Source organism: Psammomys obesus, unplaced genomic scaffold, assembly GCF_907164565.1.
Source record: "Psammomys obesus unplaced genomic scaffold, mPsaObe1.curated_primary_1811, whole genome shotgun sequence".
Taxonomy (NCBI): domain Eukaryota; kingdom Metazoa; phylum Chordata; class Mammalia; order Rodentia; family Muridae; genus Psammomys; species Psammomys obesus.
In genome coordinates, this window is record NW_026594418.1 from 4,805,430 (window position 1) to 4,823,767 (window position 18,338).

At 39.1% G+C, this 18,338-nt stretch overlaps 1 protein-coding gene across 5 annotated transcripts in view; it reads left to right on the forward strand.

Moving 5' to 3' along the window:
* Window positions 1–18,338, forward strand: part of Elavl2 (ELAV like RNA binding protein 2) — a 130,666-nt gene that overhangs the window by 91,911 nt on the left and 20,417 nt on the right. For all 5 annotated transcript variants that reach the window (XM_055618958.1, XM_055618960.1, XM_055618962.1 and 2 more), the window contains one exon: window positions 2,202–2,305. In XM_055618958.1, the coding sequence (XP_055474933.1) occupies window positions 2,202–2,305 (104 nt within the window). The remainder of the gene's footprint in view (window positions 1–2,201; window positions 2,306–18,338) is intronic.

The following is an 18,338-nucleotide window of genomic DNA, read 5'->3' on the forward strand; positions in this document are numbered from 1 at the left end:
TTTTCATCAGTTAAGAGTGTCATCATCATTGTTCTAGCATTCTAGCTGTATAGGAATTATCTTCATTTTCAAGGTGAGGGAGCAGTGGCTCCAAAAGATTGAGTAACATTGTCAAAGTCACACACAGTTGGTAGGTAGCAGAGACAAGATTGGAACTTACATTCTGGTCTCCAAATCCCACATTGTTTCCACCATAAGCAGGTTTTTTGCACTAGGTTCTTTTTGTGTTCTTCCAACTTGAATCCTGCTCAGTGACAGCAGAGTAGCAGCACTTTCTCTTAAGAGGGCACTCCACACATGTACAGGAAATAAGTGGGAAATGCTTCTCAAATTGGTAAAAATCTGAAGGCTTGAAACTGCAATGGTTTGACATGTGACTTTTTTTTTTTTTTTTTTTTTTGTAGATTTAATGCGTATGAGTGTTTTGTCTGAAGTAATGTATGTACAAGAGTCCCTGGTACATATATAAATTTCTGGGTAGAATAAAAACCTGGGTATAGAGTAAATGAATCAACAGAGCCTACTTCATTTTTGGCTCTAGCTTTTCATTCTTTGTTCTCTAAGTGCTGCTCTTCTGACCCAGGGCCTTGTACATGTTCAGCAAATCTCTCTACTACTGCGTTATGCCCCAGTCCCTCCTCTCTGTTTGTTCTTTTTAGTATCGAAAAACACATTTTGGTAAGAGAATATGTTAGCAACTGTCTTCCCAAATTCTGATCGTGGTCTCCACAGCATATTCACAAATTCTCCTGATTATGATTAAGTTATGTCTGGTCTTCTGTGTTTATCTGTTCATTAGCAAGGAAGTCACATATTAGACTAACAGGAGTTGGCTGTCTCTAATACCAACATACAGTGTAGAACCTGGGGAGACCCATCAAGAACAAATTCCCCACTTTCCTATGAAACTGCTAGACAGCCAGGGTTTTAATAAAGCATTTGCACTTTGCAGGAAATGTCAGTTGTCTAAACCCCTTTTCATTTGTGTCGCCCGTGTCTTCTCAAATGAAGAAATTGCCTTGCTTGAACATTTGATCTCTGGGTTGCATTGCAATGTATCATGGTACCTCAGTGACGGTGCCACTAAGTTAAGTTAGATGGCCAGCAGATGGGAGCCACCACTAAGCAAGAGTTGTTTGGAAGTTATTCTTGCGCAACTCTTTTCGCGTTTTGTTGTTTCGTTAAATTTTCTTTTTTGGTCATTATATATGCTATCCATTGTGTAAATACCTTTGTTTTGCTGTATTTTTTTTTTTAGATCAGAGTACTACCTATAGAAAGTTTCATTACATTTATCTAAAGGAATACCTTTGTAAAATAAGTGTGTATGTGTTTGTTTACATGCATATGGTTATATATTGTTTATTAGTTCATTCTGAGATGTACTGTTAGTCTATTTTGTCACCTCCGAACATTATAGCTTCGATAAGACAGGTCAGTCACCTGGTATGGATCATGCTAAAATCAGAAAAAGTATCTGAGGGGTCTGAATACAAAACATGGTATATTTTTGTATAGCACGCCTTTTTAAATGCAAATGGTTAAATCCGTAATAGAAAATACATTAATCGGTAATAGCCATTATCATCAAGTATTCACAGCACAAACTGTATGTGTTGCATTCTGCTATGACCAGTTTTGTATATTTATCTACATCAGTATTGTCATAAGCACATGGCTGTCAGTTGTGCTATGAGGTCACCATAGTGATGTCACTAGGTGATGGAAATGTTTCAGTTCTATTAGACTCTAATGGAAACACCATTGTGTATGCAGCATGTAATTGACCAAAATATCATGATGTGGCAGATTCCCACATAGACACAGCATTTTTACCACTTTATTGTCTACAGTTGCAAAATGCTGAAAATATGTTAGTATGAGTCATGCGACACTCATAGGTTCTTGGTTGCTGTTGCCACCTTCCACCTTCTAGGTGAGAAAGTGAAGCTCGTGGTTTTGTCTGTTCAGGAACTCGGCTTAGAGGTATACCAGGTTTGGGGGCTGTTGCCACATCCTGGATTAGGCATGTGGTGTGTGATGGATACTCAGTGCCTATGTAGTTTCTTAAACAGCACTGCTTGCTGGGTTCTAACTGATGTTTACATTTGCAAATGACAGGAACCTGGGGTAAAACCAAAGTCAGCTCCTGTCCTGGGGATTGAACTAACATTTGTTTCCCCTTACCTCTTCTTACTCAGGGCAGAGCTTGGGGTACGGCTTTGTGAACTACATTGACCCCAAGGATGCAGAGAAAGCTATCAACACTCTGAATGGATTGAGACTTCAAACCAAAACAATAAAAGTATGTTCATATTTTTTTTCTTACATCTACTTGTAGAATAAGGATTTTTAATTTAATTTAATTTTTAATTAAAAGTATATCTGTAGTTCTTCCTTCATCTGGGCCCTACACTCCTCTGGGAGACATGATGTAATATTTTTGTGCTTATTGCATAAAGGAGACAACTTATAAGTATTGTGTATTGACACGTATATTAACAGATAGAGCAGCAGTGCGAAGCCCCCTAAATTAAGTACTTGTCATAGAGAGAATCTTTGTCCTATTACTCGAGAGATTATCGAACTTGTGTAAACAGCAGTAATTGGACTTGCTTTGTAAGCCAGTGAGACTGAGTCATGGCTCTCACTCTGCCCCTGACATAAGAATGTGACTTGCTACTATATATATAGTATAGTTGGGTTGTAGTATGATCTAATGCAACCTCTTTTATGGACGCCAAAACTTAAATTTTATACAATCTATGAATAATAAAGTATTGCTCTTTCCAATTTTAAATTCAATGTTCTTTATGTAGTCATGCGGAAGCAAGCTGGGTCTGGCAGTTGTGTTTTTGCTTGACTCAGTCCTACCACATTTCTGACTCTCTGTAAGCTTACATGGCACACAGGTCATTTTTCCTTTGGAAATGTACAATAAGTTATTTTATGGACACTTTGTTTTGCAGGTTTGTGTTTTGAAATACCTGAATTCTGTGGATAAGAAGTTGATCCAGTTTTCAGCATAGATTTTCTTTTTCTCTAGCAAATAAAAGTGATGTTTCCTCTAGTGAATCGTTGAACTTTGTGTAATCAATTTACTCGCCCCTGCCCAGGGTAGACATCTCACATCAATCATGGTACACTTTCTTGCTGAATTTAGGTGTGGCTACCAGATATATTTTGAAATACTGTTCCAGATAGTCTCTATCCATTTCCTAGAGTCGGAACCTATCTTCTACGCATGATTTAAGAAGCCAGCCCACGCTATAGCCTAAGAGGTGTGAGGAAGTTAGTTAAGACTGACTGGCATCCATCTTGCTTAGAGACTTCTCAAGAAGATTTTTTTTTTAAGGGATCTTGAAGTGCAGTGTCATCTCTGTGCTTAAAGTGACATCTCCTAGGATTGACAGTTAAGGTGATTTGTTAGGCTTGTATCATTTTGACATCCCATTTTTTATATTTATTGGCCCATAAGAAAAATTTCTGTCAGTGCTCCTCATCTAAAGGAAACTGCATGATGGTCTCCAAATAATACTTATATGTGAGAAGTGCAAGAATTCTGGGTGTTCCTAATAAAGAAAATGTCTAAGAAGAAGCTACATCCTGGACTCAGAAAGGAAATGCTTATTTGTGTTATCAGAAGTGTAAGAAAGATCTTAGAGGTATTTGAGATGATAAAGATTTAAGTTGGTTTTGATTTTTTTTTAAATCTGAGTTGCATTTTTACCTAATTCTTTACACTTGCCTACTTAATCTTTCTTTTTGTCAAATGTTCATTTTTTTTTTTTAATGGTGATAATACAATAGCCTAAACAATGGTGTCCACTATCTAGCTATCTCCAGGCTGTTTTATGTGTTCTATTTCCTATGGATTTTTGTAGCCTTCCTCTTTCTTAACTTAAATGACCAGCAATCCTGGAAATCAATTGCTCTTAGTGCCGAGAGCCCAAGTTGTTGTTAAAAAGAAAATGAAATGTGATTGGGATGGCTCATCTCAGCAAATGGCCCTTTTCCTCATTCCAGAAATAATCACCTTATTTCATTCTTAGTGAGTCACTTCTTTTGCTGTACATACTGCATGCTCCAAGATCCTGAAAAAGGTAGAAATGCAGAGGAAGCAGGTCACCATAAGATAAATGTCCCCAGCCTTTAAGAAAACCATTGGTGACAGGTGCTCCTTTACTGCCAGTCCTCAGGGCCCAGCTGCTTGGGCTGAATGTACAAGAAAGGACAGTAATGCTTTGTGGCTTTTATACTGTGACATCTGCTACTTGTGACTTTCTGAAATTTGGGTGGGGTGATGGTCAGGCAGCAGGCTACTTCTTTCCCTGCCCCCATTTGGTTTTTGCAAAAATATCAGATAACAGCTGGTATCCTCAATTTGGCCCCGATTTCTCCAAGAGGCAAAGCAGACCATTTTCCAGAAGTAGACTGTACAATTTTTGCCTATATTTGTATTTGTATTTCTTTTTTATTAGACTTTGTATTCTTAATATGAAATATCGAGTGTGTTTTTTCTGTGATCTGGAAGCTACACTTAAGTCTTTCCACTCTCTGGAATGCTATTCATCATTCTCTCTCTCTTTTTTTCCTCCTGCTTTAATCCAACCCTGATGGTGGCTCTCAGTCTGATCTTACCAATTCTAACTTCTCAGAGAGCCCCTCTGAAATCCTGCCTTTAGCTGCTGCCTTGCTGGGTTGTTTCAACTCATGTTGGTTCTCCTCTGTTTGAGCTCCATGCTGTTTGCCTACAAGTAACCACAGAAGTTATCAGCACGATCCAGGTATAATTCAGACTCACATGCTGCTCTCTATCTCCAGTAAGTGCGGAGACCTTGGTGCTCATACAGCTTAGCCAAGGTTGCAGAAGGCAGCAGTGACTCCAGTTCTTTCGAAACACTCACCATCACAGTGCTTTTCTTTAGAGGAACATGTCTACTTTGTATACTGTTGCTTGGATGTGACATTTATGTTTCTCAAATTTCAGTTTCAGTTCTGTTTTCCAAGCCACCAATCATATCAGTATGACTTGGGTAAATGTCTGATTTTTTTTTTTTTTTTTTTTAATATTAAAGGAGTGATAAGTACTGTGAGAGAGGGCTTACATAGAAGTTTTTCTCAGGGCTTCCTGATAGCATCAGCTCTATGGGGATGTCAAATGACATATGTTCACTATTTCTTCAAGGAGTTAAACTCCCTCAGGCCCCATGAGAATCTAAGGTAATTGTTGCATTGATGCGTGAGGAGTGAGTTAGATGCGCAAGTCGCAGAACCAGAAGTGTATGAGCTTAGTGACCCCTCGTGAGATTCAGCAGTCTGCATTGCAGTGAGCTGCTTTTTGAATGGGTGGGCTATCTATCAACAGCTGTTGCTTTGCACGACAGTTTGACTTGTAGCTTGTACTTTGATCAGCTTTGTGGTTAATTCTTTGAACCAGAGTAAAATGTCTGCGTCTCCTTGAGGATACTGGAATGGTCAGCACGTGGAGCTTAGTGTTTAGTGTTCACTTTCAGAAAGAACGGTTTAGAATCAGGTAGTCCTAGGATCTTCATTTCAGGATAGAGTGGTATCACTTTATTTTGAGCAGCACTGATAGGCTCAGCCTTCAGTGTCATTGATCATGTTTCTGGATCTTTCTGTGCCTGCTGGGGAAACAGGTTTATAACGTCCCTTGCTAGGAACAAGTGATGGATCCGCCGACAGCTTGGAGCTTGCCAAACCTTGCCCACAATGTCCTTTATGATGACATAGTAGATGTTGATGTTTTATGTTAGGAAGGGCAGGGCAAGATGGAGCCTCTCCGTGGTTTAGACAGTTACAGGTCCAAAATATTCTGAGGACAGTATAAAGCTTAGATGCTGGAGCGTTGTCTTTCATCAGTGGCCCTCTGTGGCCCGTGAGAACCAACTGTGGTCTGCTCAGGAGCTCGGCGCTTGTTGTCTGTCAGTCATCACGTCCTTTCCTGACTCATTTTTAGGGAACTTGACATATCGACAAGATCTGAATAGGGGGTAAAACAGTTTGAAGCCAGTACACTTATTCTTTTGTCTAGATTAATGTATCAGACTTCAACTCATGAGTAGAAGAAAATGATTATGTTACAAAGTAAAATTATTCATTCCGAAGTACCTGTGTATTCTTCCGACACGTGCTCAGGAAGGGTGATCGGGTGCAGTGATACAAACGCCTGATTCAGCACATCTCCCTTCTTCTTTGGAACAATAGGGTGCGTGAAGCTTTATTTTCCAGAACATGAGCTCTGTCACTGGAAAATAACTTATTTTTCTTAGGTATTACTTCTGAAAACCAACCTTTACTCCCAGAGAAATTTGTGGAAGTATGGCTAGCGTGGAAAAGTGTCCCCGTGTATTCTTTTTTTCCCTACGTAATTATTAAAGCGTACAGCAGACTAAAAATTACTTTTGCCTAAAATTATTAACTACCATCTAGAAATATGAAATACCTTTATTAAAATAATTAAGCTACTATTTAAGTACGTATGGAAAATTCTATTATAGAAATTAGGGTATTAAATATTAATCATACCTATTCCTTAAAGTGTTCAGTTTGGCAGTGATTAAGGTAATCCAATAAACCTTTACTCTGAGTCCTTATATTGCTTTTCACTTTTTTTCTTAAAGATTTATACTTTACTATTTCTCAATTGGAAAATTAGAAAATGTCACATTTCATTTTTCTACCAATTTAGCCATGAGTTGGACTCAGCATGGAACTGTAAGCTTCTATGTCTAGAATCTTTTCTTAGCTCATCTGGTTGTGTCATTCTGGAGAACTTTTTTTTAACCATTTCAGTTCTCTGTGTGTCTGTGAATGACTTGGATAGAACTTTACATCCCCAAGTCAGGAAATCTAACTGGTCTAAAATTTGAGACCTTAGAGTGTTGACCTGATGGGTCCCCTACCATGACGCTATCCATGCACAAACTTCTTAGAAATAATGTGTAACATGCCCTTCAGACTTTGTGTGTGTGTGTGTGTGTGAGTGTGTGGTATATATGAAATGTGCACGAGTCCTACTCCCAAGATAATGTACTATGTATATGAAAACCCTAAGAAATCAGGAAAAAACTGGCATCCAGATCATGTGGTAGTGGTGGACGTGATGGTAGTGGTAGATGCGGTGGTGGTGGTGGTGGTGGTGGTGGTGGTGGTGGTGTGTGTAAGAGAGGGAGGGGGGAAGGGGAGAGAGGGAAGATGGAAACTTGAAGTTGATGTGAGATGTCATCCTCAATCCTCTTCCCTTATTTATTGAATCAGATTCTGTCATTGAACCCAGACTGTGATAATATGGTTAGTCTAGCTATCCAATGTGCCTGTTGAGTGCTGGGGTTACAGTTAACTTCTATGCCTGCCCAGATTTTTACATGGATTTTGGTGAACCCAAACTTAAGTCCTTATAGTTGTGTAGCTAGCACTTATCACATCTCCCTGGTCCCCAAAATACTTCTGGTCTGAATCATTTTAGGTAGGAGATATTCAACTGCAAATGATAAAGGTACATTAGTAATTCATAGTGATATTTAATTTATACCAGTGTGTACTGATTATATGCATGTTTAGGAGAAATAAGGAACCTTTGTATGGGGTGTGTCCAGTAGAACATTAAGAGAAGATAGAACTTTTTTTTCCTCCTTGTTCTGTTTTTGGAAGCACAGTCCCTCTATAGCCCCTTGAGGGTGGAGTATTCATTGGAGTATTCATGCCTCTACCCTCAGTCCTTTTTTTTTTTTTTTTTTTTTTTTTTTTTTTTTTTTTTGGGAACTAATGCTTTATTGGGGATGATTTGGTTAGAGAAATCAGCGTTCCATCCTGGGCACTTTTTCTCCATCGCTCCTGCACTTCCTTTTGCTACGAGATGTTTGGAGTGGGTTTGGGTTTCATGATCATTGGAGATTGCTTTATAAAATTGAATTCTGACTATTGGGAAATATTCTCTGTCTTACATAATCTAATCCTAATGTAGAGTAGGAGGAGAGGGCATGGAAGCTGTGCTCTGATAAAAAGGCTGGCAGCATAGTTCTGTGAGGTTTAGGACAAACGCTGCAATGTTGGTTGTTCACAAGTATGTTGGACATGGAAATTTGAAAGCAGATGTTAGAGGAACCACATAGAATTTGCTGGTGCAATGTACAGATGAGCCTGAAGATCATAACAGATACTAAGAGGTAGGAATAGTGTGCAAAGGAGACATTTTTCTTTAGGTGAGGAAGATCTGCCAGAGTTTGGGGCATAACAGTGATGGGATTGGACCTCGATATTCATTCCAAGAAAATGTTTGTTTCGTGATTTTTATGTTTAGATTCTGTATATGTCCGAGCATCTCAAAATACTAGTGCTTTTTTTTTTTTTTTTTTTTTTGCCTGGAGTACATTATTTTTGGTGATAGTCAAGTGTAGAATTTGTGAATCACATTGTACGATGTTCCCTTATTTTAAAGCTATCTGTAGACCATGATTTGCCCTGTCCTTAGAAAGATTGCAAACCTTGGAGATAATCATTTGAAGTACAGTTCTCAAATTTGATGGCCACTTATGAGTGCTAGCCTAATAAATGCCACTTATTTCAGCTGTTCACATCTTTGGCTACTGCCAAAGCCAACTAAACAATAAGAAAAGACAAAACAGGGGAGGAGGGAAAGAGTGCATTTCAGAAGTGGAGTGGTAATGAAAACCGACTTTGCCTTTTAACATGTATAGATAGACCTAGTATGTGCTTTCCTAATTTTGGTTATGACCATAGAATGCCATCGTGTAGAGCCATGTTTCAGCTTCTAATGGGCTATGTGCTACATCTCCTTGTAAAATTCTTCCATTTATATTGAATCTATTTTATAAAGCCCTTAGATAAGGCAGAATGACAGATGAAGTTATTAATGGGCTGTTTGTATGAGATTTCCTCCACATCTTTTATAGACTGCTTCATCAAAGCCCATGCATGATTTCTTTTTTGCCCAGCTTTGTCCACATAGCCAGAAGAGTCCAGACCTGGCTGTCACCCTCTGGCCTTTAGTGTCCCCCCTGCATCTCCCAGATATCCAGCTGAGAATTAGGTAGACATTTAAGAATTCCCAGAGCATAGTGATTTTCCATTCCTTGAATAGATTTTCTTTGGATATTATTCTCTAGTTGCTGGAGTGGAAGCTGAGCTCTCTTATGGTCAGTCCGGATGCTACTCGGTGGACCATGGTGTGTGGTAACGGTGGAATTCTCAGCAGCGAATTGAATCTGTTCTCGGGAGGCAGTTGATGGGTCATTCTGTTGCCCAAGTGTGCTCTCGAGGAGCACGATGGCCCTGGGAGGTGGCTCCATCTATGTGTGTGAGGTCTAGCTTAGAGACAGTTTCTCTCTGTAACCAGCCTGGAGAATTTAAAGTTTTATAGCTGCCTCCACTGAAGTAAATGGGTTAGCATCCTTTTGAGTCTACTGGTCTGAAAATGAGGGGTAAGACATGAGAGTAATACTTGAACACTGGCATAGACTTAGGAAATTGCTGCTGCTGTTTCTGCTGCTTTTGTTGTTTATATTTGTTTTATGGTGTGGGGGGGTGTTTAGGAACTTAATAAATCATAGTTGATCAGAACTTTGAATCATTCGACCCTTTTAATACCTAAAAGAAAGAAGCTGTTGAAAGCACTGGAATAGCATTCCTGTAAAATGTGGATCTGTGTGGGTTTTGGTTTTAAGCTAACAGTAAAAGAGGGAAATCTGAATCCAATTCACATGGCCAGACAGTGCTGTCCTGAGCAGACCCTCAGCCCACCTTTCATGCCTGTTGCAGAAGTGCGTCTCAGTAGAGGCGTTCCTTGCAGCTAGCTGTAGCTGATCTGATTTCTGACTGTTTATGAACCAGGAAAGCTGGTGCTCGATCTCTTCTCTTTGGCCTGTTTTTAGCACCTAGTTAGACAGAGTTAGGTGTGCTAACTTCCAGGAGGTCATGATTCCTTCTTTACCATGCCTGCTTTTTACTGTGATGTCACAGGATTCTTTAAAAAAGTTTACTTGTGACTGAACAGTATAAGTCTCTGAGAGGCAAATGCTTATTCTCTTTCACTGATAAATTGGAGCCCAAGTTTGTTTGTTTTTTTTCCAAAGACAATAAATCTTGCTAGCATGTTCTTTTTTTTTTTTTTCCCTCCATCAGTATAAGGAATGGGGGTGGAGTTAATCCTTCCTGCTCAGGCTCTGTGGTGGCTAATGAATCTCAAGTGGCCCTCGGGTGCATGACAAGAAAAAAGCAAAACTTTACTGGGTTCTAAAAACAGATAATTCAGAAAAATAGTAGTTTCTTGTGAGTTTCTTTAGTTATCTGTATTTAAAACCTTGCTGTCTACTGCCTGTTTTATTCTTTTGGCTCTCCTTATATTCATAGAAAGGTTGTGAAGACATTGAGGGAGCCTCCCACTTTGAAAGGCTGTGTACAACCACGATTTTATGATTTCACAGTTTCCCAAGGCCTGGCCAGGATGTGGGGCTCCTGGCTCAGAGGATCATGTTGAGGTGGCCTGAGTTCCTGGAAATCCTTGGAATGCTATGGACTTACTTTTACTTATGCAGTGTTGCATTTATTGGTGACTTATATTCTCATAAGTACTTTTAAGTTGCCACATGGAATTGTCTCATTCAGAAACTAACATTGGAATATGCAAGGATGACCTGGTGGCTCTGATTTTTATGTGCTCTCCAGCAAACCTTAACAAACAAGGCCCAGAGTTTGAACATTATGGATTTTAAATCTTTCTGATGAGGAATTTCCAGAGCTTCTGTTGTTTCTCAAAATCACTAGGATGGAGTGGTTGACAAGACACAGATTTATAGCCACCAAGAGTTACTGATCTGATCACCAACAGACCCAGGCCAAGAAGAACATTACTCTAACAGCTGCCATGAGTGGCTCTTAGGTAGTGGCCTCACCTAAGAAGCCTGGGTTAGTGAGTCTTTATAATTTATGTTTGGGTATACTTATGCTTATTTCCAAATACATGTTAATGCAAGATCCCTATTATGCCTTTTATTAAATGATATTTACGGCAGAACAGTGTGCATTCAATGAATAAAATGCTGGATTTAATGAAGAAACAATAAATGATTTTATCCTGTATAGTCAACTCCTTTGCAGGGTATTTACAGATCCTCAGGTACTTCATTAGATGTTATTCACAGATAAAAATAACATAATTTGTTGTTTATATATTCTCTGGTTGTTTAGGGCCCGTGCATTTAAGATCTTCTTGGTGGTCAGTGTAGATGCTTACATTATAAAAGATGACTTTGTAATCCATTATAGGTTCAGATCCACCCCATTTCACAACACAAACATACACACACATACCTCTTTTCACCTTTCCTTCATATTTTATTTTTTTACCTTTTTGCCTATGGCTTCACACAAATGGCAGTTTGTTCTATTATCATAGGAACCATAGCATGCTATAAATAGTTTTTGAGGAAAGCGTTTGCTGTCTGCAATCTTAATTTAGGACCGTTTGACCTGTAAGCTGAATGTTGTCTCACAGCAGCATGAAAGCAGTATACAGGTTTGCCAGAAGCCTGTACAAATTTGCAAAAACACAGATTTATAAGAATTTGTCACAACCAAAGAATATTTTTAGTGTTCTTTACTAAGTAGTGCCTTGAGGAAATTGTTAAGTTTGCCTTGTCTACAAACTTCCCTGGCCCACAAAGTCAAGTGAACTGTGAAGGTGAAGGCTAAAAGTACCCCTCACCTTTGTACTTTGTTCTCTGAGTATTATAGAACATTGATCTACCAGCAACAAAGGAGATACTATTTGGAGGGTCAATTATAGCTAGTGAGTGTTATTGATGGTATCAATCAGTAAGACCCAAGGAAAGGGCCTGGTGCCAGATCATTCTGGATAATTAAATGCCACAGGATGGGATTCTGAAGGGTAAGTCAGGTCTGAACAGGACAATTTGTCTCAGAACAAAAAATGAAGGTGGCTCGCTCCCTTTTCACTGCCCCTTCTTCAGTTTCAGGAGATGTTCTATAAATATCTGTGATGCCATTTCTTTATTTTGTCCTGTGAAGGTTGTCATGTTTTCTACAAAACCTCTTCTTGTAAAATCCTTACAACTGCCATAGGGAAAACCTTAGGATTACAGTAATTATTTTTTGCTAAAGCAGGTTGGGAGGAATATTTAGCTCAGGTGTCTAACAAACATTTGGAGAATGGAGAATCTCATCTTTGAATGAGACAATTAGTCTTGCAAATAAGTTCATTTAAAGAAAGTTCTCCCATGGTTATTCTGTAATGTCTGATTGTGTTTCAGGTTATCCCCATAGACACTGAATACATTTCTTAACAGTCTTATGACTTCAATCACATCTACAAAACACATGTTGGAGAACCTCCCATAGCTCCATGGGAAGCACTTCATATTTTATACAAATGTCCCTCACTTGTCATGCACGTGCATGTCTGTCGTCCTCACACAACTTCTTGCTTTGTCACATTTAAAGGCTAAGTATTGTAGGCAAGTCCAGAATGTTTCCTATAATTGAGGCTTACTACAGACAGACCACCCTTGAAAGAAAGTTAGTTTTGTGATTATTAGCATGAAAATGTGTGTACATGTACCCATAAATTGAGTCACAGAAGACCACCAAACATTGTTTTGAATGTTGTATGGCTTACTTGCAACAAAGATAAGGGGCTGAGGTTATATTTATTTTTTAAAATTTTGCATATTTTGTATGTGCAGATACTTAATGTATATGTCAGGAAGGGACATGCACATGTCACAGCATGCTTGTGGCAGTCCAAGGACAACTTGTAGGAGTTGGTTTGTCACTGTTCACCATATGCATCCTGGGGATTGAACTCATGTCTTTGGGTTTAACAGCAAAGTGCTTTACCTGATGAGGCATCTCACTGTTCCAGGTTGCAGATTTTAAAATAGGTATCTGAAATTGTTGGGAAAACCTTTGTCATGTATTCAGATAAGTAATTTGTTAGAAAATTGTCTTTGGAAGTAGGAGATAATTTTTTAAAAATACATGGAGGTTGTGGTTGTTTTAAGGGTCTCATTATGTAGCACTGGTTGACCTGAAAATTGTTATGTAAACTAAGCCAACATTGAATTTCAAAAAAATTCTCCTGCCTCTGGCTCCAGACTATTTGGAGTACTGAAAAGCTTGGAAGAAAGGATTATAATGTGTTCAAGAGTCTTATTATCTTAAGTACTGCAGGGGACCAGATCAAGACTAGTCTCTGAGTGAGTAGTAAAATCTGCTAATGTCAGCTAACAGCGACATCATCATCAGGTGTTGTGTAGCTCAGACTAGTTTTGAACTCATCTGTTAGTGACAGTGAATTGAATTTCTGATCTCCTGCCTTTTCCTTTCAAGTACTGAGACTTCAGGAATGTTCCACAGTATCTAGTTTATGTGTTACTAGGGATCCATGGCATCCATGGTACGGTCTCATGCTCACTAGACAACCACTTAACCACCTACCTCTACCTACCAGCTATTTCTAGTCCAGGTGCTAGCTTTAAATGTTGCTACTTTCTATCACACACTATATATATATATGCAGTATATCCTATACACTACCCACCCTCACCCCTAGAGGGGCAACAATGAGCAAATGTAAACTGTACAAGATTAAATTGAGAAAAAATTGATCGTGTAATAATGGCTGTTACTGTCTTGGACAGGAAATATCTGTGAATAAATAAATGTCAAATTTTTAAGCATTTTGAGTTTGTAGCATGCTCCAGCTAACTTTGCTAAATGTTGGAACAACTTAGTGAGGCAGTCTTGACCTTGACAAGGTTATTTAGTAGGGAAGATGGCATTTATTCTATATGACCGTTATTGGGATGTAAGTTAAATGAATGCAGAGCAGTGGAAATGGTTGTCTTCCTGACTTTCTAGAGGATTCTGCAGTGACTGGTGAGGTGATCGGCTTCTATAGAATGGTTATCATGCAGTGAACAAACAAGAGAATCACACATAGGAAGGTCTCAGGCACAGTAGCTTTGGAACTGGGCATAACAAAAATCACAGATAGGAATGTCGTAAGCACAGAAGCGTTGGTATGATGCCCCCTTTGTGAGAAATTTAAATCTGAAAATTAAAGAAGTGTATGTTTTCTTGTCAAGTGATCACCTTTGACAAAATGGCAGGAAGAATCTACCAGATCTAGCTGTATGTTCTACATCTGAGTGCCTTTAGCAGCATTACCTTTTACTCCTGTGTAGTGGTTTGCCCTTTGGGGATCTCGTCAGCAGACATGCTCACATGCTCAAAAGTAGAGCACCCCACTCTTAAAAGTAAACACAATGTTCCTGGATATTTAAAAACAAAACAAAACAAAAAAAAAAAAAAAAAACACATCTCTAATGTTAGGTGGGGTGATGCAAAGCTCTGTCTCTTCCTGGCAGGCATCATTACATATTGAAGACATGGTCCCACAATGAATGTCTGAAGGATTCATGTTTTTCTGAACATTTAGCTGAACTTTTCTTGCATGTGAGATTTTTCATGTGGGATCTATCAGCTAGTCTCTGCCTATTGCCCGTGACTGTTTCATAGCTTCCTCGCTTCCTCTTAGACCTTAAGTAGAGATTGTAAAAGCTTTAGGATAGCAAATCTACCAGAGCTGGCTTGCTGCGATCTTGTTTGCTTTTGTGTACATTATCAGCCAGTACTAAATGACTTAACTTTTCAAATCCCTGGGGTAACTTATGGCAAGCGCATAGTCTTTCTGTGACTCTCTAAGCCAGCATTGTAACTTGTTGACAGAGGCATACTAGCATTAGAGACATAATGGCATTCATGGACTACGTTCATTATGGCCTAGGATATGTTAGGAGGTAGGTCAACTATTGAAGATGTCCTCTATTCAAGTTTCAGAATCTTGAAAGAACTCTGAAGCCATAACTGGAAAATGGCTCCCTGAGAAAGTGGTGAGGACTGTAAGCCAGTTTAACCCATGTTGTTTCCTGGGAAGCATAACTGCCAGTTGTTTGGGCAAATATCACAACGTCTAATCATCATATAGGTACCTTATAGGTAGCTCCTGCTCAAGTCCTTGGACTATATCCACACATCACACATGGGTGTCTACTTTGTGGGCGGTCTGTGTAACAGGCATATATTTAAGAATCAATTTACGCCCCATAGGAACTTAATTCTTATAAAAGCTCCAAGAAGCAATGCTGTTGCCCTTTGCAGAAGCCCTTAGGCAGCTGATGCAGCATTGAAGAAGCTTCACACAGAAATCCTGACTACTAAATACCAAGGTCTCCTTTTAAATCTCTTGGACATTGCCATAGTGTATTTATGCTATGCACTGTGCCACATGCTGCAGTCATACTGTTGGGGACTCATACAACATCATTAAGCAGCTGGTTGTGTAGTGACTGACCACCAACCCATCCTTTGCACAAAAACACATATATAAAATCCTAGTCTGGAATTGGATGTTCCTCTGTTGAATTTACTTCTTATTCTACCATTGTTGTCCTCTAATGTTATCTTTGTTTCGCATTTTGCACCTTTAAAAATTGGATATAGATGTTAACAAATCTATACAGGAGAGACTAGGAAGGAGAGATATTTAATTTGTAACAGTTGGTATAAAATGGACTCAGGCTCTTCTGTTGGTTCACGTAAAGATTCTGCATGACTTACGTGGCCATGCACACATGCATTTCCAGTGCTTGGGAAGTTGAAGCACAAGGATTGTAGGCATAAGGCTAGCCTGGGCTACATAGCAAGATCTCTGCCCTCCTCCACCCCTCTTATTCCCCCCCCAAAGGATTCTGGATGATGCCACTGTTTGTGGGAAGGTAATTTCCTTCCTTACATGCAACTAGGTTTCTGTCTGCAACCATCTTATGAAATGTGTGTAGTAGTCAAGCCAGGACTTAAGTAATTACAGTGGATTTTGGCAATATCATATTTATGTAATATCTGAATTGTTGCCCTCTTAAAGCATCAAGTTGTCTTCTGTCTTCTCATCTGTCCTCAAAGCTAATAGTAGTACTTGAGCTTTTCTTCCATCAATTGGAGATGACATTATTGGTTTCATTTTTACTTGCTTTTTACATCAGAAATACCTTAAGAACTTTGAAGACATTATGTTCTGTTGTGTCTCAGGACTGTTTTTGTCACATCCACTCTGTTTGTTATTACTAACATGAAAGGTCTTTATTATGCTATTTGCCTCCTATAGCCAAGGAGAAACAATGGTAAAAGGACCAGAATTGTATACCAGCTATCATACATGAGAAAATAGAAATATGTCCCTCGCCACAACCTATTTGGATCCTGTTTTTAATTGTCATTGGTGGATTGGCTCAGCGTGGCTGCTTGGTGTCATGTTCTGAGGCTAAGTGTATGCCGTATCTAAAAGAAAGCACATTTGTCAATTCTGCAGTTGCTAGTTTACTTGGCACACACTTAAATATAGTGTACTTTTGTTCTTTTTTGGCCATTCAATGTTCTCAGTATTATCCTTAAGAGTGTCTTGTGATCAGTTATTCTAATTCTTAGCATCATCTTTATGTTGGAGCTAAGGTCAATTGCCTTCGCTTTTTAAAACTCAATGAAATTTGAAATTGCTGTAAGGCTGAGTATGCTCCGTAGTGTAAACAACCGGTTGTCTTTCTTTTAAATGGTGTATGGTTTTCAAAAGAGGCAGAAACACTTAATATAGGAGAGCTTGTGTTGTAGGTATATTTCAATTGGTGTAAATTGTTGTAATGTCAAGATTCTTCATTTTTCTCTTTTTATTCTGCTGGCCTATCTCCAAAATTAGATTTTTCCCTTACACATAACCTAAATAAATCTTGAACATTAGTAGTAGGAGAAAGAAATTCTGTGCTTGTACTAACCATGTCATTTACTTTGAATTGTTTTATATTTTTCAAAAACCCTGTAAGCAGGGCAGTGATAGTTCACACCTTTAATTCCAGCACTGGGGAGGCAGAGGTAGGATCTCTGTGAGTTAGAGGCCAGCCAGAGGGAGTTCCAGAATAACCAAAGCTACACATAGAGAAACCCTGTTCTAAAAAATTAATCAAAAGCCGGGCGTGGTGGCACATGCCTGTAATTGTAGCACTCAGGGAGGCAGAGGCAGGCAGATCACTGTATGAGGCTAGCGTAGTCTACAAAGTGAGTCCTGAACAGCCGGTGCTACACAGAGAAACCCTGTCTCAAAGAAACAAACCAATAAACCAATCAATACGCTTTAAAATGTCTTGTTATTCTTAGTCATCATTCTGTATGTGTGCATACACATAGAGATGGGGACAGAAGGGAAGTGTGTTCTCCCCTTCTGCCTTTATGTGGATTACAGTGATCGCATCAGGCTTGCGTGACACATGTTTACACACTGAGCCCTCTCAGCCATCCAGATTTCATAGTTCTTAATATGTATATAAGAGGATATTTTAATTTATCAAAAAGTTCCATAGCTCCTTATAGTGTCTATTCAGGTATCTCCTCGGCAAGAGCTGTTTATTTCACTAGTTGTTTGTGAGTTCAAATGCTGTGTTTGAACAAATAGTATAATGAAAAAAAAAATGCACGGATAGAAAAGTCACATCTCTGAATGTAATACCTGCTTCTCTTCTTTGTGTCTTTGGACAAGCTGCATTGTTGTTGTTGTTGTCTTTGTTTTTCCTCAGACAGGGTTTCTCTGTGTAACCCTGCCTGTCCTGGAACTCACCCTGCAGACCAGGCTGGCCTCAAATTCACACAGAGCCATCTGCCTCTGTCTCCTGAGTGGTGGGATTAAAGGCGTGTGCCGCTGCTGCCGCCACCACCCAGTGCACAGTTGCCTTTCTAAAGAAATTGAGTTAAATGATATCTGTTATCTTTCTATTTCAAAATTAAGCCCCACTCCCACCCCATCTCTACCCGTACCATATCATTCTGTTGAAAATTGTTTACTTCAGGGATTTAAATCCTCAATTTAATAACATTGTCAGTCCCTTCTGTTGATAACACATATTTTGAGCTTTTGGCATTCCATATCAGATTTGTGGCTTGTCCTAATTTTTAAGCAAAGTTCTCTAAACTCTCCAATTTTAGTACATGATCATCACATACCATCTTCATTGCAATAAATGTGTGGTTGATACCAATGTAGGCAAAGTAGTGTGAAGGCTATTTCCTTATTGCAAGGAGTGATGTCACTAACAAGACAGGATAATAGTAGGCATGGCCTATTTCAGTCCGAGTTTAAGAGCAGCACAACTGGTAACTGAAGTTACAGGTAAAGAGTCATGGGATTCAGACTACAGTGGACAGGACTTACAATCGTTGGCATCGTGGAGAAGCAG